This window comes from Cryptosporidium muris, genomic scaffold (assembly GCF_000006515.1).
Source record: "Cryptosporidium muris RN66 scf_1106632373461 genomic scaffold, whole genome shotgun sequence".
In the NCBI taxonomy this organism is placed as follows: Eukaryota; Apicomplexa; class Conoidasida; order Eucoccidiorida; family Cryptosporidiidae; genus Cryptosporidium; species Cryptosporidium muris.
The window spans coordinates 532911-552951 of NW_002196576.1; the positions used below are offsets into that span (position 1 = coordinate 532911).

General features: G+C 21.3%; 10 protein-coding genes across 10 annotated transcripts, besides 50 other annotated features; 5 read left to right on the plus strand and 5 right to left on the minus strand.

The window, feature by feature from the left end:
- Positions 1 to 71: 71 nt before the first annotated feature.
- On the plus strand, positions 72 to 1607 carry CMU_002110 (diacylglycerol kinase catalytic domain-containing family protein; the record flags this gene model as incomplete). Its single annotated transcript, XM_002141653.1, has 1 exon — positions 72 to 1607. The coding sequence occupies one exon, from the start codon at positions 72 to 74 to the stop codon at positions 1605 to 1607; it is 1536 nt and encodes a 511-aa protein (XP_002141689.1).
- Positions 653 to 723: a microsatellite.
- A 71-nt stretch (positions 1608 to 1678) lies between the features above and the next one.
- CMU_002120 (uncharacterized protein) lies at positions 1679 to 4009 on the minus strand (the record flags this gene model as incomplete). Its single annotated transcript, XM_002141654.1, has 1 exon — positions 1679 to 4009. One exon carries the CDS (start codon positions 4007 to 4009, stop codon positions 1679 to 1681), a length of 2331 nt encoding a protein of 776 aa, XP_002141690.1.
- Positions 1871 to 1941: a sequence feature (AT_rich).
- Positions 3087 to 3171: a sequence feature (AT_rich).
- A 142-nt stretch (positions 4010 to 4151) lies between the features above and the next one.
- Positions 4152 to 4216: a sequence feature (A-rich).
- A 127-nt stretch (positions 4217 to 4343) lies between these two features.
- Positions 4344 to 4366: a microsatellite.
- Positions 4367 to 4399: 33 nt separating this feature from the next.
- On the minus strand, positions 4400 to 6016 carry CMU_002130 (zinc finger, C3HC4 type domain-containing protein; the record flags this gene model as incomplete). The annotated part of the gene is made up of 1 exon (XM_002141655.1): positions 4400 to 6016. The coding sequence occupies one exon, from the start codon at positions 6014 to 6016 to the stop codon at positions 4400 to 4402; it is 1617 nt and encodes a 538-aa protein (XP_002141691.1).
- Positions 4608 to 4640: a sequence feature (AT_rich).
- Positions 4981 to 5025: a sequence feature (AT_rich).
- Positions 5279 to 5481: a sequence feature (AT_rich).
- Positions 5760 to 5864: a microsatellite.
- Positions 6017 to 6083: 67 nt separating the features above from the next.
- Positions 6084 to 6128: a sequence feature (AT_rich).
- An 85-nt stretch (positions 6129 to 6213) lies between these two features.
- Positions 6214 to 6332: a sequence feature (AT_rich).
- Position 6333: 1 nt separating this feature from the next.
- CMU_002140 (uncharacterized protein) lies at positions 6334 to 8784 on the plus strand (the record flags this gene model as incomplete). The annotated part of the gene is made up of 1 exon (XM_002141656.1): positions 6334 to 8784. One exon carries the CDS (start codon positions 6334 to 6336, stop codon positions 8782 to 8784), a length of 2451 nt encoding a protein of 816 aa, XP_002141692.1.
- Positions 6794 to 6845: a sequence feature (AT_rich).
- Positions 7131 to 7192: a microsatellite.
- Positions 7221 to 7372: a sequence feature (AT_rich).
- Positions 7640 to 7695: a sequence feature (AT_rich).
- Positions 8330 to 8380: a sequence feature (A-rich).
- Positions 8547 to 8568: a sequence feature (AT_rich).
- Positions 8782 to 8988: a sequence feature (AT_rich).
- Positions 8989 to 9101: 113 nt separating this feature from the next.
- Positions 9102 to 9152: a sequence feature (AT_rich).
- Positions 9151 to 9807, plus strand: CMU_002150 (uncharacterized protein; the record flags this gene model as incomplete). Its single annotated transcript, XM_002141657.1, has 1 exon — positions 9151 to 9807. One exon carries the CDS (start codon positions 9151 to 9153, stop codon positions 9805 to 9807), a length of 657 nt encoding a protein of 218 aa, XP_002141693.1.
- Positions 9808 to 9816: 9 nt separating this feature from the next.
- Positions 9817 to 9918: a sequence feature (AT_rich).
- A 3-nt stretch (positions 9919 to 9921) lies between these two features.
- Positions 9922 to 9960: a sequence feature (A-rich).
- Positions 9961 to 9978: 18 nt separating this feature from the next.
- On the minus strand, positions 9979 to 10638 carry CMU_002160 (uncharacterized protein; the record flags this gene model as incomplete). Its single annotated transcript, XM_002141658.1, has 1 exon — positions 9979 to 10638. The coding sequence occupies one exon, from the start codon at positions 10636 to 10638 to the stop codon at positions 9979 to 9981; it is 660 nt and encodes a 219-aa protein (XP_002141694.1).
- Positions 10639 to 10660: 22 nt separating this feature from the next.
- Positions 10661 to 10694: a sequence feature (AT_rich).
- Positions 10695 to 10909: 215 nt separating this feature from the next.
- Positions 10910 to 10963: a sequence feature (AT_rich).
- Positions 10964 to 11136: 173 nt separating this feature from the next.
- Positions 11137 to 11228: a sequence feature (AT_rich).
- A 296-nt stretch (positions 11229 to 11524) lies between these two features.
- CMU_002170 (uncharacterized protein) lies at positions 11525 to 12337 on the plus strand (the record flags this gene model as incomplete). The annotated part of the gene is made up of 1 exon (XM_002141659.1): positions 11525 to 12337. One exon carries the CDS (start codon positions 11525 to 11527, stop codon positions 12335 to 12337), a length of 813 nt encoding a protein of 270 aa, XP_002141695.1.
- Positions 11648 to 11730: a microsatellite.
- Positions 12237 to 12287: a sequence feature (AT_rich).
- Positions 12338 to 12427: 90 nt separating the features above from the next.
- Positions 12428 to 12609: a sequence feature (AT_rich).
- A 31-nt stretch (positions 12610 to 12640) lies between these two features.
- Positions 12641 to 12683: a microsatellite.
- Positions 12684 to 12699: 16 nt separating this feature from the next.
- Positions 12700 to 12761: a sequence feature (AT_rich).
- Positions 12762 to 12958: 197 nt separating this feature from the next.
- Positions 12959 to 13005: a sequence feature (AT_rich).
- Positions 13006 to 13132: 127 nt separating this feature from the next.
- Positions 13133 to 13867, plus strand: CMU_002180 (uncharacterized protein; the record flags this gene model as incomplete). Its single annotated transcript, XM_002141660.1, has 1 exon — positions 13133 to 13867. One exon carries the CDS (start codon positions 13133 to 13135, stop codon positions 13865 to 13867), a length of 735 nt encoding a protein of 244 aa, XP_002141696.1.
- Positions 13177 to 13223: a microsatellite.
- Positions 13868 to 14085: 218 nt separating the features above from the next.
- Positions 14086 to 14949, minus strand: CMU_002190 (uncharacterized protein; the record flags this gene model as incomplete). The annotated part of the gene is made up of 1 exon (XM_002141661.1): positions 14086 to 14949. One exon carries the CDS (start codon positions 14947 to 14949, stop codon positions 14086 to 14088), a length of 864 nt encoding a protein of 287 aa, XP_002141697.1.
- A 58-nt stretch (positions 14950 to 15007) lies between these two features.
- Positions 15008 to 15051: a microsatellite.
- A 146-nt stretch (positions 15052 to 15197) lies between these two features.
- Positions 15198 to 15344: a sequence feature (AT_rich).
- CMU_002200 (PHD / zinc finger (C3HC4 type) family protein) lies at positions 15335 to 17902 on the minus strand (the record flags this gene model as incomplete). The annotated part of the gene is made up of 1 exon (XM_002141662.1): positions 15335 to 17902. The coding sequence occupies one exon, from the start codon at positions 17900 to 17902 to the stop codon at positions 15335 to 15337; it is 2568 nt and encodes an 855-aa protein (XP_002141698.1).
- Positions 15446 to 15482: a sequence feature (AT_rich).
- Positions 15589 to 15622: a microsatellite.
- Positions 15763 to 15783: a sequence feature (AT_rich).
- Positions 16079 to 16230: a sequence feature (AT_rich).
- Positions 16257 to 16329: a sequence feature (AT_rich).
- Positions 16576 to 16751: a microsatellite.
- Positions 17455 to 17494: a microsatellite.
- Positions 17903 to 17999: 97 nt separating the features above from the next.
- Positions 18000 to 18040: a sequence feature (AT_rich).
- Positions 18041 to 18126: 86 nt separating this feature from the next.
- Positions 18127 to 18167: a sequence feature (AT_rich).
- A 234-nt stretch (positions 18168 to 18401) lies between these two features.
- Positions 18402 to 18518: a sequence feature (AT_rich).
- A 74-nt stretch (positions 18519 to 18592) lies between these two features.
- Positions 18593 to 18637: a sequence feature (AT_rich).
- Positions 18638 to 19108: 471 nt separating this feature from the next.
- Positions 19109 to 19152: a sequence feature (AT_rich).
- Positions 19153 to 19186: 34 nt separating this feature from the next.
- Positions 19187 to 19281: a microsatellite.
- Positions 19282 to 19284: 3 nt separating this feature from the next.
- Positions 19285 to 19355: a sequence feature (AT_rich).
- A 75-nt stretch (positions 19356 to 19430) lies between these two features.
- Positions 19431 to 19491: a sequence feature (AT_rich).
- An 86-nt stretch (positions 19492 to 19577) lies between these two features.
- Positions 19578 to 19610: a sequence feature (AT_rich).
- A 294-nt stretch (positions 19611 to 19904) lies between these two features.
- Positions 19905 to 20041: part of a sequence feature (AT_rich) that runs on past the window's edge.

The following is a 20041-nucleotide window of genomic DNA, read 5'->3' on the forward strand; positions in this document are numbered from 1 at the left end:
GACAAAGTCGCTTTTTTTAGATATTTAATAATTAGGGAAAACCCTGAATAATATTAAAGTATATATAAACGATGAATCAAATAGATTTTTCATCAAAAAGTAGTGATGAAACTAATTCAAATTATTATTGTTATTCAATCTTTTTATTTGTAAATCCAACATCTGGAGGTAACAAAGCTAGTATATTTACAAAAGCTGGAATGGAAATGTTTAAAATATCTGATCCTGTATCAGCATCTGTCTATATATATGATATTAGAGATGGAACAAAAGGTAATAAACCCGGATTTCTAAAAGTGAAAAAGATTATTGAGAAATCAGATGGGAGTATGCCTGTATATATAATTGCTGCTGGAGGGGATGGTACTGTTATGTGGTGTGTAAATGAACTTGAAGCAACAGGAATAAATTTTGAATATGTAGTCATTGGTGTAATTCCTTTTGGAACAGGTAATGATTTTTCTAGGGCTTTAAATTGGACAACAATATTAGATAATCCGTTTGATAATGGATTAGCAAGATTTAGAAGTATGATACAGGGATGGATTAAAGCAGAGATTTCAGAACATGATATTTGGACAATAACTGCTACAGTAGATGATTATGGAAGTTTTTATAAAATTGATTCATATTCTAGAAAAAAAAAAGTTGTTAACATCAATAATAATAATACAGAATATAATAATGATCAATATAAAGATAATGAAATAAATATAAATAATACATTAAATTTTGATATTCCAAAAACTTCTAATATAGCAAAAAAATTAACATTTCATATGTCCAATTATTTTAGTGTTGGTATTGAATCAAGAATTGGTATTGGATTTGATATTAATAGAACAAAGAATGCCTCTTTAAATAAATTTAGATATGGAATTGAAGGTATAAAAAGTACATTGAAAAGAACAACTGCAGTATGTGACTTAATTGATAAATGTACAGTAGTAGTTGATAATAATGAAACAAATAATGATACAAACAATTTAGCAAATAACCCTAATAAGGAAAAGATAATCTTTGTAACAGATAAGAGAAAAAAATATAGTAAGAATATTTGTTCTTGTATAAATTCTAGTATAGATAATATTTCAGCTAATCAGGAAATTGAAGAATTTCCATTAACACCATTATCATCTATAATTGTTGAAGATTCACCTCCTATATTGTTACCTTGCACCTCCCTTATATTTATTAATATCCCTTCCTTTGCATCTGGAAATGATATTTGGAAATATTGCAAAGGAAATTGTGGGATAAAATATAAGTGGAAAAGTAAAGAAATTGAATCTATGTTAATAAGTAAACAAAAAATGGGTGATGGAATGATTGAATGCATATCTTTTCCATCAGCTGTTTCAATTGGATTAGAAATGGCTGTTAAAGGTAATGGTAGACGAATTTTTCAAGGAAAAGGTCCTATTAAGCTTTATTTTAGACAGAAAAATTCCCATTCAACTTGTAGAAAGGTATATTTCCAAGTAGATGGAGAATATGTAATTGCTTATTATCCATTATATTTTGAAATATGTTATAAAAGAAAAATAAGGGTTTTACTTGGGAATTTAGGAAAATCTTCAAGTACTTTAAATATTTTCAAACATTAATAATAACATTTAATAGGGAAAAGGAACAGGGAATTTATAAAGATATATAATAATCTGGAATTATTTATAAATTAGAAATTAGGAAAAAGATATCCTATAACTTTTGAAATTTGAGGATCTAAAGTATTATCAAATGTATCTTTTAAAATATCCTTTGAATTTAATACTCCAGGTGTATATGCTATATCTTCATCAGATGTTTCCATTGAATAAGAAGTATGTAAAATATTCATTGTAACTGATATATATGATTTATCTTCATCTTTATTAAAATAATTAATATCTTTATAATTCAAATTTATATCAAATATAGGATTATTAATATTATTTATAACTCCACTTTCTGAATTTATATTAAGTCTATTTCTAACAAATTCATAAAATTCAACATCATCTAATATCCTTTCATAAAATGGTGAACTTTCAAAATTCCTAATAATTCTCATTAAATTATTAAAAAGACATTTACCAATTTGTTTTGCAATAAATGATGGTACTGCTTTAGGAACAAATGATGGTATTGGAATCAATGATTTAGATATAAATGAAATTCTTGTTTTTAAATTATTGCCACCAAATGGTTGAATAACAAAACATAAAGATAGTATATCCAATTTTGAAACATTATTAGGTTGATCTTTTGTCTTAATACCACAAGCAGAATCTGCCTTATCTGGAAATGATACAGCAGTAATAATTACACATGGTTGATTATTAGATGATCTACATATATCTACTGCTACACAATAAAGTGAACATTGGCAAAGCCCAATAGGCCATGGTAAACTAGATGAATGGCTAATAAGTTGACTATATAAACCGATATATGATATACATTCTGAATTAGTAACAAATGGAGCCCAATGTGAATGAAGATTACTTTCATTAACAATACTAATCACATTTACAACATTTGTATCAACTGTAAAATCACATAAAACTTTAAATTCTGAATTTGAATCCATTGCCCACCACATTCCTATATTAGAATCATCTAATGTATTCCATTCAGGATTTTGATTTCCTTTATATAATTCATTATATATATCAGATTCGTCATCTGAAATTTCACTAGAATTATTACTTTTATTCTGTAAAAAATTATGATCTTCTTGTTCATTATTATTAGTTTTTGAATATGATTGCCTAATTCTTAATGCAGATATTAATCCTCTATAACTCTCTGAACATTTAAATATTGTAAATCTTAATCTATGAAGGTGCATATCTGTAACTATTTGTTTAATAAAATTTGCCAATGGATTATTATTACCTAATCCTATACAATTTACTTTAGTTGGAAATTTTATATACTCCAATGCCAAATTTCTATGAGATGAATCAGCAAAACATTTATTATAAATAGATTGACAATTATAAGAAAATATTATACAAGGAAATTCTTCCAATTTATAAAATCTAGAATATGTATCAAAATTATAATTTGAATTAGGTTCCAAATTTAATTTACAAGATCTCTTTTTTTTATTTAATATTTTAGGAAATAATGGATAAGGTTCTAAATATATTTTTGATTTACTAGTATTAATATTTATATTATTATCAGAAGATTTTTGATTAATACGCCATCTTTTAGAATTATTATGTTGATAATTATTATTCACACTTTTAAATGGTATCCCACTTTGTGTCAACTCAACTAATTCAATAATATTTTTATTATTTGAAATAGAACCTAAATTATTTCTGTTCTGAATACGTTTTAAAAATGAATGAGTTCCTTGTTGAGATTGTGTATTATTAAATACTTCATTACCTATTTTTTCACCATTATTAATCAATAATTCTATTTCAATCTTAACTTTATATCCAATATATTCTAATTTTTCTAATACTTCTAATAATAAATATGTTAATTTCATAAATAATGAATATGCTTGAATAGATAAATTCTTATTTAAAGAATTATGAATTTCCTTGTATAATAATTCTAATTTATCCAAATTAGGAATTATCTCTAATAAATTCATATCTAAATTATCATAAGATATATTATATTTACAAATATCTGTTGTAGTTAAAATACTACTAATTGAATTACTTGGTGACATTGGTCGAATTATCCTATTATCTGAATTTATTGTCATATATTCATGTATAATTAAAGATTTATTATCAGATATAGAATTTAATGAAGTATTTGATAATACTTTACTTGGTTCCAATCTTTTACTTGGTTCTAATCCAAATGTACAAATATCTAATACATTAGGATCACAATCAAATAGATCATTATCTATATATTCTTTTGAAGTCATAAATAGAGTAGAACAAGTTATTGTTGAAGTCAATTCCTTCATTATATAAATACCTATTCCATTTTCAGTTTCTTTATTATATTTATTCCTTAATTTCTCCAAAATCGCATTAAGATATTTCATTCTTTAATTGATTTAAGATTATAGAACCTATTAAATAATTAAATAACAAGTCCCATTAGATTTAAAAAAAAGTACATTATTTAATCTATTTAATGGGGATATTAACAGAAAGTATCCAATAATAATAATTTCACTCTAGTCCTAAAAAAAAAAGGAAAGAGAAGGAGAAAAAAAAAATAAAAATAAATGTAGAAATAAAAAGAAAAAAATCTAAACCCTTTGATTTCAATAATTCTAATACTTTAAAATATTATATATACATGTAGCGCCTTAAAAAAAAAAAATAAAAGACACCTTATATTTTGGATAACTAATATTATTTAGGAAATAAATAAATAATAATAATAATAATAATAAATATTTCACTTTTTTTATTCTCTTAAATACATCCTATTTTGTCTTATTTAAAAAAAAAGTTGATAGTGACTGTACATTCTTAGATATTGGACGTTTTATTACATTCTTCCTATACATGTATGTCCCAATATTAGGAGATTCATTTGTATCTGATGATATATTAACTCTCCTATTATCTCTATCTAATACTTTTACTCTATTTATTATATCTGTAGAGTTTTTTTTTGGAATTTCTAATTTCTTATTTTCTTTATTTATAATATTATTTATAATAGTTTCCTTATTTATCCGATCTACTTCTTGGGATATGCAATCTAAAGATAATTCATCAAAATATTCTTGATTAATTTCATTATTATTATTAAAGTTATTGGATAATATATCTTTCTTATTATTATCCCATAAATTCCCTGTTAAACATTCATTATTCCTTCTTTTTAAAGAAGAAATCTCTAATTGTAATTTATTATATTGTTGTTTACAAAATTTATTAGATTCTTTTAATTGATAAAATTTACTCTTTATTTCTCCATACTTAAAACGTAATGTATCATAATGATTTTTTAATTTAATAAATGCTTGAGAAACAACTTTAAGAGATGTAAGCATATCAGAATTAATATTTTTATTATTAGAAGAATTACATATATATTTAATATCCTCTTGTTCAAATGGATTAAATCCAATTAATAAAGATAACTGATAAATACCATCAGTAGAATCAATTTGATCTTCATCATTAAAATTTTTTGTATCATTTAGAAATGATACTAAAGTATTTTGAGCTTGTAATTGAGTAAATTCTTTATTCATATCCATATATTTTTGATTAATTTCAGCTAATTCATGAGTTACTCTTGCTAAATCATCTCTTAAAATTAAATTATTTCTTTCTAAAGATTCTAATGAATCATTTAATAATAAATTTTTTTTATTTAATTTTTCCAAATTTTTTAAAGTATTAGAAAATTCTTCTTTAATTTGTTTATATTCATTATTTAAATCTTGAATTTTGAGATGACAATTTATATTTAAACATATATTAGTTGATTTATAATTTAAAGAATTATGATGATTTAAATTTTTATTTTCAATATCTAATATTAGATTATTATCTTCATTATTATCAACAAGTATATTATCAATTGTTAAATTTACAATATCACATAAAGTTAATATAGAACAAGGAACCCTACAAAGTGGGCAAGTCTGTTCTAAATGATGATTACGATTTAAATCTGTTAATCTAGATAAAACATTATTATTATGATTATCTGAAGTACATCTAGTAAACCACTTTTCTATACATATTTTATGAAAAATATGACCACATACAGTTATTACAGTAAGATTATGTGTTAAATATTCACGACATATTGAGCAATCTGGAATTTTTAATTTATGTATTTTATTTGGATTTTCTATTTGATGAGACTTAAATGTATTTAAATTATCTTCATTTATTTTAATTTCATTAGATATAACTGGAATTAAATTTTCAACTAAGGTCTCATTACTGTTAATATTACCATTTATAGAACTACTTGTTACGTTTATTTCATTATTTTGAGTTTTTTCAACTTTTCTATGTCTCTTCCTATTTTTTAAAGATATTTCATCAATATAATCATTATCTAGATGGAAACTCATTTAATTACTAATATTTTTTTAGATAGAATCAATAATAATAATGTATATAATACCAAATCCAGCACACATTATAATATAATCCATTTAATTATTAATGTTTTTTTTTTTTTAAGAAGAAAAAATAACCTTTATAATAATTGCATAAAAAAATAAACTAGTGCTAATTTTGGCGGTTAAAAAATGGCGCAATGATGGGGTTTTTTTTTTTAATATAAAATATTACAATTTGAAGTTACTTAAAAACTTATTGAAAGTAAATTAATAAATTATGAATATTTAGAATACTATATAATTATACAATTATACTATAATAAATCATGTTAATACGTGGTATATGGTTATTTGGTATAGACAAAAATGGTGAACTTCAACTTATATTAAGCCGGAGATATGAATCTGTCGAATATAGAATATCTAGAATTCTAGGTGAATTCTATACTAATTTACCAGTTGATAAAACAATAAAAGATTGGTTTATAACTGAAGTATTATATGAAGAAATAGCACCTTTTACTGCATCAAGAATACCACCTATATTCCAATGTGATATAGCAAATGGTGTCTTTAAATTAAAAGAAACTGAGAGATTAAATAAATCAATAAATGATAATTTAGAAAATGTATTAAATATATCACATGAAGAATTATTATTTTATATGGTTAAAGAAGATAATAAAATAATATGGCCATTTATTTATTCATTTAGAAATGGCTATTTTATATTAATATGTATATCTTTAGCCGAAAGTTTTTCTTTGAATAAAACACTTTTAGAAGATTATAAAATATATTGTAAATCTTTAAATATCAATAATAATAAATTTATTATGGATTTTTTTGAAATTAGAAGTTGCATACAATTTCTAGATGATTTGTTTGATATTCTAAATTTAGATAAGATTTCAGGTAGAATAACAAGAACAGAAATACTTGAAACATGGAGATTAATGTTTCCATTTGGTCGTCCTATAATTAATAAAGAGTATTTACAAACTTTAAGAGTAGAAGATCTTTCAATACCTAAAAATATGATAAACTTATTACTTGAAGGTAATAAGAGTAGTATAAATCATATGCCATATAAAATAAATGAAGATAAAATAGATGAAATATCTAAAAATAGTAGTAATAATATTATTAATATAGAATATAATAATAATAATAATTTAATAATAAAAAATAAACAAACAAATTGGATTCATGGTAATATAAAATTAATTAAAAGTTTTAATAATAAAAATAAAATAAATACTATTTCTAATATAAAGAATAATATAGATGGAATAAATGATATAATTGGTATTTCTAATATAATTAATTTTAATAAATTATCATCAATAAATATAACTAAAAAATCTTCAGATTCAATAAATACAAATTTATATACATCATATTCATTAAAATTAGAAATTTTTGAAAATATATGTTGTTTTATTAAAGATCATCCATTAATTACGAAAATTAATCCTTATTATGGATATAAATATTCAGATGAAAATATATTTGAAAATTTGTCAGATAATATGAAATCACAATATACTAATTTTGTATTAGGTAAATTTGAATGGTATAGTACATTACCCTCTTCTATAAATATATCTTGTGAAATATTATTACCATGGCAAAAAATATATAATTATAATAATTCTAATGAATTACAATTACAATATAAATATATTGAACCATATATTCTTGTAAATAATAATATAACATGTACTAAAATATCTACAGAATTTATTAATAATAATGGAGATATTATTAATTCAAATCAAAAAAATTCTAATTCATGTATAATTAATTGTCAATCTTGTAATATTAAGCCAATTTCACGTTTTAAATTACAATGGAATTCTAATCAATATAATAATTCTACAATTTGTTATTATTGGTATCCATATCAAAATAAATTACCAATTAAAGGATATTTTTCAATATATTCTGAAACTGAAAAACCTATAAAACAAATAACTCAAGCTCATAATCATTTTAAACCTATATTATTACATACTTTCTTATTTGAATATTGTTTATGTTTTTATCCAAATATTATTTTAGGAATGGAATTTTGTCAAATATCTATACCTTTATTACCTAGTATTATACGTAATAAGAATTTATATAATATACCAAATTTAACTATTAATAGCCATACATTGAAATGTACTATGGGTTATTTAAATATATCATCAGATAAAAAATCTATTTTATGGACTATTGATAATCCATCTGAGATAATTGGATCAAAATTAAGAAATGATGATAATTCTATTATTCAAACAAGATTATATGGTAGTATTACTATTCGTATATTATATAAATCTAAAACAAAAAATAAAGATTTAAATATAATCAAAAATAATAATATTATATCATCATATTGTATGAATATAGGGATTAATATTGGAAAACCATTATATAAAGAAGAATCTTTATATATAGCACCAAATTCATTTGATATTGGAATACATTCTTTATTTAATTATTCAATGCAAGATATTGATCCTATATGGCTTCTTGAATTACATCCTAGAATTATTAAATTTTTAAAAAATCTTTCAAAATATCCAAAAAGAGATATTTATTCACAATTAATAGATATAATATTCTCATACTCACTTATAACATTTAGTGTAATTAATCAAGATCATACATTTAATGGTATTAAAATACCACATGAATCAATTACTATTAATCCTAAAGTATTACAATCTGAAAAGATTAATATTATTACTAATGCTGGAAAATATATTATATGGAGAAATTTCTAATTATATTAGATTCAATAATATAAAGATTATCTTTTATAAATTAAATTAATTAAAAACTTTCCTTTTCTCTTTTTTTTCTATTATATTTATTTACTATAACTTCTATTTTTATTTAATTCACATTATTATATAATTAACATAAAATAAATTTTTAATAATAATATAAATAAAAAGAATTGAGATTTAAATATTTCAAATTTTAAAGACATCTCGAATTATAGAGTGGCAGTACCGCGGTTATACCGCCCTAATAAGGTACTACCACGGATATGTGGCTCGATATCCTATAGTAGTACACATTTCTAATTAAATTTCTGAAATATTTCTATTTCTAATATCTATTAAATATTTTATAACTAATTTAAAATGTCAATTTTGAATCTATTATCTACAATTTTAATTGGATTATTAACTTTATATGGTCAGGTATATTCTGAATATATTACTGAAAATACAGTAGAATCTCAGACAATAACAAAGTCATTATATAGAGGATCAATAAATAGTGAAAATTTAATTGAATGTACTGAAGGATTATTAAATTGGCTATTATTTTCAAAGGATATAATATCTAGTATATTAGTAAATAATAATGGAAGTCCAGAGAAATTCGATTCTATGGTATCATATTTAATAACACAATTTCAGACAATTAATGGAAGTTTTGAGGATTGTAAAAATCAATTATCAAGATATGGATTTATTGTACAAAATAAGGTATCATTATCTGATATTATACAACATCACAATAATACAATAAATAATATGGACAAATTATCTGAAAATCTTTCTACTGAGAAATATAATGAGTTAATGGAAGTTAGAAATCAAATTCATTTAGTTAGAAATAGCTTGGTAAATTTTAATATTGGTAATTATTGTGATGAATGTAAAGTTTTCAGAGCTCAATTAGCACTTATTAATTTAGTACTTAGATGGAATTCAAAAGTTGAGAATGAACTAAAAACAATTCAAGCTAGTATTGAACCTAAAAAATCTGATAAAAAAATCTCTAAGAATTAGTTGTTTTAGATTTTTATTATATGAAAATATAATATGTAATTTAGGATTTAAATAAAATAATTATCTGTAATTATTATTTATTATTTTCTATAATCTTTATTTTTATTATTACTTAAAAAATAAAAAAATATAAAAAAGAGAAAAAAAAAAGAACTAGCTTTAGATATATTACTATATTTCATTATTAGAATTTAAAATCTTCTTTGTTTTTCCATAAGGTTGTTCTACATTACCAATAATATTAATATTCATTGATTTCTTGTGTGTTAAAGAAATAACTGAGCATTTTGATTTCTTTGTTCTTCCTTCAAAATATTGTCTCATTAAAGAATTTGATGATTTATTCTTTCTAAGTTTAGAACTCTCAACCTTAACAAGATTTGTTTTAGATAAACAAAGACTTGATTTTAAGTCACTATTTGCTAATTTTTTTTCGAATTTCTTTACATTTTCTTCCTGATATCTAAGAAAAAAATTTCTAAAACTTTCATTGGTTCTTTTCATATTTAGAATATTTGGACTACTATTAAATTTTATTCTAACAGCTGTTTCCCATAAACTTTCCCATAATTTACCATTATCTTTTTTAAAAATTGTATCAATACCTGGATTTTTTGTCTCAGCTTGTAATAATTCATAACAAGTACATCCTTGATATATCATATATATCAAATGAATTGATATATCTTTTAGATGTAATTCACTTATCTCATTTCTAATACATCTTATTTTTCTTATACATAATTTAACTAGTGATGGAAATTCACGAGATCTATTTACAGATTCTCTAAGTAAACCTGTACAAGATAACCTCGGGTTAATTTTGACCATTTATAACATTCATTAATCTCCCTTATTTTCTTTTTTTATTTATATATTAATTAATACCACAAACTCCCTTTTCTCCTAACTTCTCTATTTATAGTTACTAATTTATAGTGTTTATTTCCTAATTTAAAATTGGATTCTAAAAAGTTTAAGTGGAAACCAAGCGCCTTAATGTAAAATTATACTTACTGTATTGTTGAGTTATGAGGTATTATCAGATATCCTTATATTTAAGTTTTAAATTATTTTCTTTCTATTATATTAGCCTTCTAACTTTATTTTATTACTATTTAATAAAAGTATAATTATATTTTAATAATATTATAATGTAGTTAAAGAACCTATTATAGTAAAACCCTAATTCGATATTAGCGCTATTTTAAACCGCTTATATATTTATAAGGCGGTTATATATTTTTGATTTTAGATCTCTAATAATATTATGTATATTATTAAAAGTATTATCGATCTCAATAATTTTTTTATAAGGGATTAATGAACAAAATTTTTAAGTTTTTATATTAATAACTTAATAGTGATCATTTTAAAGAAATCTTATGAAATTTCTTTAATTTATAAATCTTATTTATTAACTTTCCAAGAATACAACCAATAATTAATTTAGTGATATTATAATGTGGTATCCGCTTATTTTTCCAATACTTATCACATTACTATTTATCCACTTATCTCTTTTTTTCTCCTCTTCAATATCGAAATATTTAAGATAATATTGAAATTTAGCAATAAATTCCTTATTTATAATTATCTCTTGGAAATATATCAATATTGGAATTCTTGTTAAAAGGTTACTTTATAAATTCCTAGTTTCTCCTCGAAATCTAATCTAAGTAGTCTTATTCCTTTAAAATTAATTTCATAATCTTATATGAGATCTATATTTCGTATACCTATATATTTAATATATGTACTATACTTTAATCTATTATTTGAAATAAGTATTAACATATATAAATCATCAAGTAATAGAAGTATTGCTCAAATTACCCCAAACATTGATTATTATGATGAATATAATACTAATAACGAATATAATAAACTAATAGAAACAATGATTAATAATAATTATAATGAAATTGACTCAACACCTATATCTAATGATTTTTCCAGACATTCAATTACTCGTAAACCAAAAAGGATAAAAAATCGACGAAAAGGTAACATGTCAGAATATAAATATAATCAACTAAGAAGATGTCAATTGAATATTATTAATTGGTTTCAAATCCTTTCGGATTATATTTATTTCTCTTTCAACTCTTGTTTTTTTCCAAAAATATTTCATAGTGTTTATTTTGATAGCTTTATGTTATCTCTTAAAGTTTTGAATTGTAATCTGGAATTTTGTAATTATAAATTAAGAAAGATTAAGTCCAATGAAGATTTTATTCCATTAAAATCTCTTAGTCTTAATATTAATATTGAAGATTCTACACTAATATCATTTCCTTTTCAAAAAGGAGAATTTATTCATTTATTAAAAGAAACAAGAGTAGAGATTAAAAATAAAGTTTCTTCATTAAAATTAATCAAGACAAGAATTTCTAAACATCTCAATTACCGATATTGTTCAGAATGCCTTTATAATAATAATATAAATACATTATTGAATATTATATCAAATTTATTAAGGATTTATGAAATTATGGAGTCAAACTCCAAGTTAAGTTATTATAAATAGATATTTTTATCATAATTAGATCAATATATAGTTATGTAATTATCCATTTAAACTATATATACATTATTGATAATTTCATATTAGGAATTCTTAAATATAATGTTTATCTTTAATGTAAATAATAAAATGTAATTCTGTATTATCAAATATTTATAGTTTGTAATAAGTAGATATTACATTATTATATTCTGTATTATTATTGTTATTAAAGATAATTATTTACTAAGTATTTAGAATATATTAATATATAATTGTTAATTAAAAATTTTATACATCATTAATAAGAGTTCTAATATATCTAATAAAAAATAAATTAAAAAAAAAAAAAAAATAAAAAGAAAGAAAAGTTAATCTCTCATAACTTTATAATAATATTAGATACTGAATATTAAATTATATAATACTAAAAATAATTTTTTATATTCCTCCTTTAATGTTGAATATAAAATATTTCACTTACACTAAAGTATAAGATATATCTTATATGTTATATATAATACTTAACTATATAATTATCTTGATTTAATCTAGAGGGAGAGATACTTATTACTGTTAATATTATCTACTGTGGGGGATTTCTGTATATAAATTTATAACTTTAACTTTACTATCACTATATTGATAATTAAATTATTATTTATATATTTACTAATAATTATCTATAATATGATTGTGATACGAAATATTTTATATATTACCTTTATTTACTTTATCTTTGTAAATTATATTTTATTGGATATAAATAATCTTAATTATGACAATAAACATATTAAAGGATTTACAGTACAAATAATAATGACTAATGCTTTATCAATAAGTATTTCCCCAAGTATAAGATCTGTTAATAATAATGATAATGGTGATAATGGTGATAATGGTGATGATGGAGGTAAAAGTAAATCACCTAGATCTTTATCAGATCCTACTTCTAATCGTCCAAAAAAAGTAGATCAAAGGGCTTCTCAACCTATTAAATTAAACTATAATACTTATAGAAGCAGTGTTACTGATCTTCTTGAATGTATTGATTATTTACTTGAATTGTTGGAAAAGCTTATATCAATGTCACAATATCGTCTTTCTCTTGGTATGATCTCTCCTCAATTATATACATTATTTGTTAATAATATAGGGAATTCTATAATTAAGATAGAAGACAGTATTCAAGAATGTACTAGAGAACTAAATGAAAGAGATATTTCATTTACTACCCTAACAACACCACAATTATCTATACCTTACATAGAATTACCAACATTTGATAGTGTAACTGCTGGTGGTGATCCTAATTTAATTAGTAGTTCAATTGGAATATATACAAGTATTTTGCATGATATTAGAAAAGTTAAAGATGATTGTGAGAATGAGGAAAAATCAATAAAATATCCTGTTAAGAAATGTTTTGAATGTCATTATTCAGCTGCAATTTTAACATATTTATTATCTATTAAAAGATTAGTGTTTGAACTTAGTACGGCAGAAATTGATTACCAAGGATTAATAAATATATTAGTTGGAATGGATGAATAATTATATATGAAATAAGATTAAGATTGAATTTGATACTAATTAGTATTTATAATAAAATTCTTTTAATACAATGTGTAATATTACTTGGGATATTTTTTTAGAAAAAAAAGGATATAATGGGTAATTTAGTGAATATTTATACTTGGAAATACTAGGTACTATTTAGAGAGAAAAAAATATATTTGTTGAAAAAATAAAACAAAGAATTTATTGTTTTTTTAACATAAAGAAAATTGTAATATATCCTTAGCAAAAGCATCTTGTATAGCTTTATTATTATACAATAAGATATTTTGGATTTCTGTTTGTAATTCTTCCTCCGTGATTTCATTTAAATGATATTTCCTAACGAAAGTAACTAGTGATAAATATGAATTTGTAGGTAATACTTGGCTTATTTTATACCAAATTTTATCTTTATAAATATCTTTACTTACTGAATTTATTTCATGATTACTATAATTTAAGTGATTTGATTCTATTTTATGACTTAATAAATTACTGGATAAATCATTAATATTAAAATTATTATCGACTTTTTGATTTTCAGAGAATTCTATATTTTCATTTTGTTCAATTAATGATGGTGTTTTATTTGTTTCTTGATTTGGCAGTCCATTAATTATATTATAAGAACTATCAACAATAATGTTATTATTGGTATATGGTATATCTATTATATTATTTGAATTTATCAATTCATAATTTGAACTACTACTACAATTTATTTCACATAATTCTAATCGATTCTTTAATTTACAATAATCTTCTCTTATTGACTTTAATTCATTATGTGTATTTAAGATATTTAAGCCTTGTTTTTTACATTTATTTTGTAGATTCTTTAATAAAAAGATTAAGTCACTTTTTTCATGATATAATGATTCAATTAATCTATTATTAAGTTCTAACTTATTGGTTAATTCATTAATTTTGTTATTTTTGATTTCAATTTCAAATTTGAGATGTTTTAACTTATCATTATACTCAATTTGTAGATTATTAAAGGCTTCACCAGATAATTTTAATGCTCTTTCTTGAAGAGATAACCAATTATTAGGTTCTGTATCTATATTATTCATAACTCCTATATATAACTTGTACTTAGATAAGAAAAGTTAAGAGATTATTTAGTGATTAATATATATATTGTATATGAATATATATATATATATATATATATAATTCCCCAAGTTCATCTATTTAATATAAAGTAATTGTGTGAATAAATAAAATGATGTGTGCTCCTTTATTACATGTTTTTTTATAAGGGGGGTGTAACATATTGTCTCAATAATATACTAATTCTAATAGTTATGAAAATAGATACAATAATTTACATTATTATATAATCAAATAAAGTAAAAATAAAAAAGAAAAAAAAGATTTAATAGCATTAGAATAAATATATGTAATAATTTTTACTATTATGAAATATCCTATATAATATAAAAAAAAAATTGATAATTAATTATTTGCATTATAAAGTTTTTTATAACTCCAATTATTTTTATCAAAAGGACTTAACGAATTATCAGATGACTTAAATTTTCTTTTTTTTGGTGTTAATAATAACTGATTATTTTTAATTGTATTATTAATATTTTCATTATTTGTATAAGGTTTATTGCAATTATTATCCCCCAATATATGAACTTTTTTATTTTGTTGTTTTTCTAAAAATATTACTTGATTTCTTACCATTGATATAATTTTTGTTAATGATGATGATGATGATGATGATGATGATGATGAATTTGATGAAGAGTTTGAAGATAACAATGATAGACTTTGTTCATCTAAAATTTTTGTATATTGATTTGTATATTTTTCATTTAGATATATAGATTCATTATAAGGTTTTAATGAAATAATATTTCCACGTGAAATTGAAGTTTTTAAATTTAAATTATTTTGATTATCTCCATATATATGAATATTTCCATGATTGATATTTTCGTTGATTGTAAAATTTTTACAAAATGCATCATTTTCTTCTATATCAAATAATGGTGATGGTGATAAAGCTTTTATATCATTTTCATATTCATCTTCATTAATAATTTCTTCTATATTCTTAATTTGTTCTATTTCCTTTATTTCTATTATATTAGATGTATCAGATGATTCACTATATTGTGAACCTTCAAATATACATTGTTCATTTCTATTTATATCCAAATTATTTACTTTATAAGATGAAATAGATTCTTTTTTATTTGATTGATTTTTAAGAAAATCAAAAAATTTAGAATTACTATTATTATATGAATTTTTTAATTCGTTAATATTTTCGACTATTTCTATATTATTGTTATTTAATTTATTCATATTTGATGAATTATTTTTATAATTAAAATATTCAATAGAACCACAAGATTCTGTTTTCTTATTATTATTATATAAATTATTAATATGTTCTCTTGTATTATTTAATAAATTATTTTCTAAAGTATAAATATCATCATGATATATATAATTTGTCAAATCAACATATTCATATGCAGAAGATGATGTTTGTTGCTGTTCTGATTCAGTTTGATCTATATTTGTTGTATTTTTATCTTCAAATAAGATATTATTATTTTTACAATTATTTAGATATTTTTCGTCTATATTTATTTGTGAAATTGTATTAGATCTATCTTTTCTGTTATTATTCTTTATTTGTATATCTATATGAATATTAGAATTATCAATACTATTTAGTTGTTGCTGTTGTTGCTGTTGTTGCTGTTGTTGCTGTTGTTGCTGTTGTTGCTGTTGTTGCTGTTGTTGTCTTTGTCTTTGTTGTCTTTGTCTTTGTTGTCTTTGTTGTTGTCTTTGTTGTTGTCTTTGTTGTCTTTGTTGTCTTTGTTGTCTTTGTTGTCTTTGTCTTTGCTGTCTTTGTCTTTGTTGTTGTCTTCGTCCTCTCCGTTGTAATGCTTCAGAATCAGATTCACTACCATTATTATAATCACTATCATTAATAGAAACAACCCTAATTCTTGTATTCCTGTCACGAGTACTTTGTCTAGTATTCCTTCTATTCAATGAAGAATTATGAATATCTATTCTATATTCTGAACTATTATTTTGTACTCTTCTCGTACGCCTATTATTTGTTCTTCTTGGACGTGAACATCTAGGACAGAACCATTCACCACTAGGTACACTATCAAGAGGAGGATCTAAACAGTAAGTATGATATCCACAATCACAACCATCACATAATAATAACACTTCTTCATGATCATTTAAATGACAAACTTCACAAGCAAAGTCAGCAAAAGGATCATCACCATCTAATTCATCATTATTTAATGTCCGTCTTTCAACTGGTATAGTTATTATTGCAATTGAATTTTCAGTTGGTATATGATCATAACCAATAATTGTTTCAAATTCACGTTTACATAAAGGACATTGTGTTGCAATTTGGGCCCATTGTTTTATACATGACAAACAAAATATATGTTTACAAATTAAAAGACCACCAATTAGAGAATCCTGTAAATCCTGTAAATTATCATTATTACTTTTTATTGTCGTTATTTTTTTTATTAATTCATCTAAAGGAGTCAAACATATAGTACATTCAGTTATATATGATGATAATAATAATGATGTAGATGATGATGATGATGAATCATTGTGATCAACAGAATTTATTATTCTAGAATTAGAATTTAAAATTCCATAACGACTTCTAGTATTTGGAGTTTCTATTCCACGATTTTCATTACGTAAAACACTATTCTGTCTACATGTATATATAACTCTTCTTAAAGATGAATGAGTTTTTAATACATTTTGTTTATTACATTCTTGTTCATCTAATTTTTTATCATGGCTATATTCTATTATATTTCTAGACAAATCTTCAGATTCTCCTACACAATCCACACAGTTATCAGAAATAAATAATGAATCAATTTCATTAGAATTGACCAATATTTCATCAATAACATCCACATTATCAGATATTAAAGCAATATTATTATTTATTATAGGAGTAGTATTATCTCTAAAAGTCTCATCATCAAATTCGAGCATTCAGATATAAATCAATTAATATAAATAATGCAAATTACAAGTTAAGAATTATTTATCTTATCCTGTCATTAATAAAATTCCAAGTTTCTCCTTTTTGATATTTTTATTTTAAAAAAAACTTCATAATAAATTTTAAAACATTTGGCGGTGAAATTTTACCGCCATTGAACCAAATTATATTTAAATGAGCTGTTGTAATATTTTAAATTGTAGTATTGTTCATGTTTTTTTAATAATTAATTTTATATATTTCAAAATTATAATTGGATATACTGAGAATAAATATAAGCAACTTTTAGTATCTGAAGAAGATACATTAAGTAACAACGATTTATCTAATCTTAGTATTATTTCTACTATACGATGTGATTTAATAAGTAATATACATAGATATCAGGAAAAATTAATTACTAATCAGAATAATTACTATATTAACCACTTATATATACTAAATTCAATTAAGTACAATAGTGATACATAGTATCAGGAATATTGATCCTAATTTTTATTTAAAAAAATCCATATATATAATGAAATATATATAAAAGTAGGAAAAAAAAGGGTATTATAATAATGGAATATATAATGTAATATTTTATGTAAAAATAAAAAATAAGCTTAAAGAAAAGGAAATACTAATAACTAACTTAAATGAAATTAAAAATAGATTGGAATATTATAGACTATACCAAAAATTAATTTTAATATTAAAATAAAGAAAATATTTATTATAATGGAGAGGGATTATTCTTTAAATCCAAATATTAAAAAAATGGTAAACCTCTTATATTAAATATCAAGGAAATTTAAAGAAAAAAAAAGTTATTTCTATATACCATTAATATACAATATAATATAGAAACTTTTAATTTAATAGAAAATAGAATACCCATAAAAAGATTTAGAGAAATTATCTAATACAACTCTAATGAAAGAATTAAAATATAAAGTATAAAGATGTAATAGAATAGAAGAAAGTTCAAATGAAATATATTATTGAATATATGACAAAGTATAATTTAGAAACCAAGTTAGATTATTCTAATTCTATAATATTTGGTAAATTAGCTTATTATAATAATCTTATAGAAAGTATTAATATAATTACATTTGAATTGGATTCTAGTAATAGTATTTGCCAATTTTGTAATGATGGTTCATATTTAAAATATAGGAATGAGTTTTAAGGAATTAAACAAAGAATTGTTTATAAAATTAAATTTATATTCGATATTCTATAAATAAATTATCTGAAAAACTGTAATTATGATGTTACTTATAATTTAAATGAAAAAATTAATAAGAATATAATAAAAGAAACTATTAATGAATACTAAGAAATACTAATAAATAAATTAAAAATGAAAAAATAGAAAAATTTGAATATTTATATTTTAAATATTTAGAATATATAAGTGAATATAATTTTACTAAGAAATATAAAGATAAAATTGGTAAACTTATTGATAAAATAAAACAACGAATTTCAGAAATATAGAAATATAAACTTGATATATGTAAGAATAAGAAATTATAATATATTTTTACAAATTAAAAAATTAAAAGTTTATTAAGTTAATTATATTATTCAAAGAATAATGGTAAGGTAATTTTACAAATGGTGTAACGTAAGATGAAATGATATAGAAATAAGTCAAATTTAAAAATGGGTATGTAATAAATTAATTAGATTAATTAAAAAAAAAAACAAGATTAACATAATTTGGAAGAATTAGATTGTATACCGAATACTATTTTGAGTTTACTAATACAATACCTGAAAATATATAGTAAAATGGTCAAAATAAAAATTAGTCTAGTCTAAAAGGAATTGTCAATTATAATAATACATGAATAGTTCTTGTAAAAAATGTATATATATAAGAATAAAGGAAGAACTTCAATCAAACATAAACATAAAATATTACAAAGAATTACTTTATAAATGAATATTTGATAAACTGTGATTATATTGAATATAGCCCATCCAATTTACTAAAAGATATTTAATAATATTCAAAATTATATTGTAAATATATAATAACATATAAATAATTAAAATTATTTTATTTTAAAATATAAAATAATATCAAAGTATTTAACTAGTTATTATAAACTTAAATTTAAAGAGTTATTATT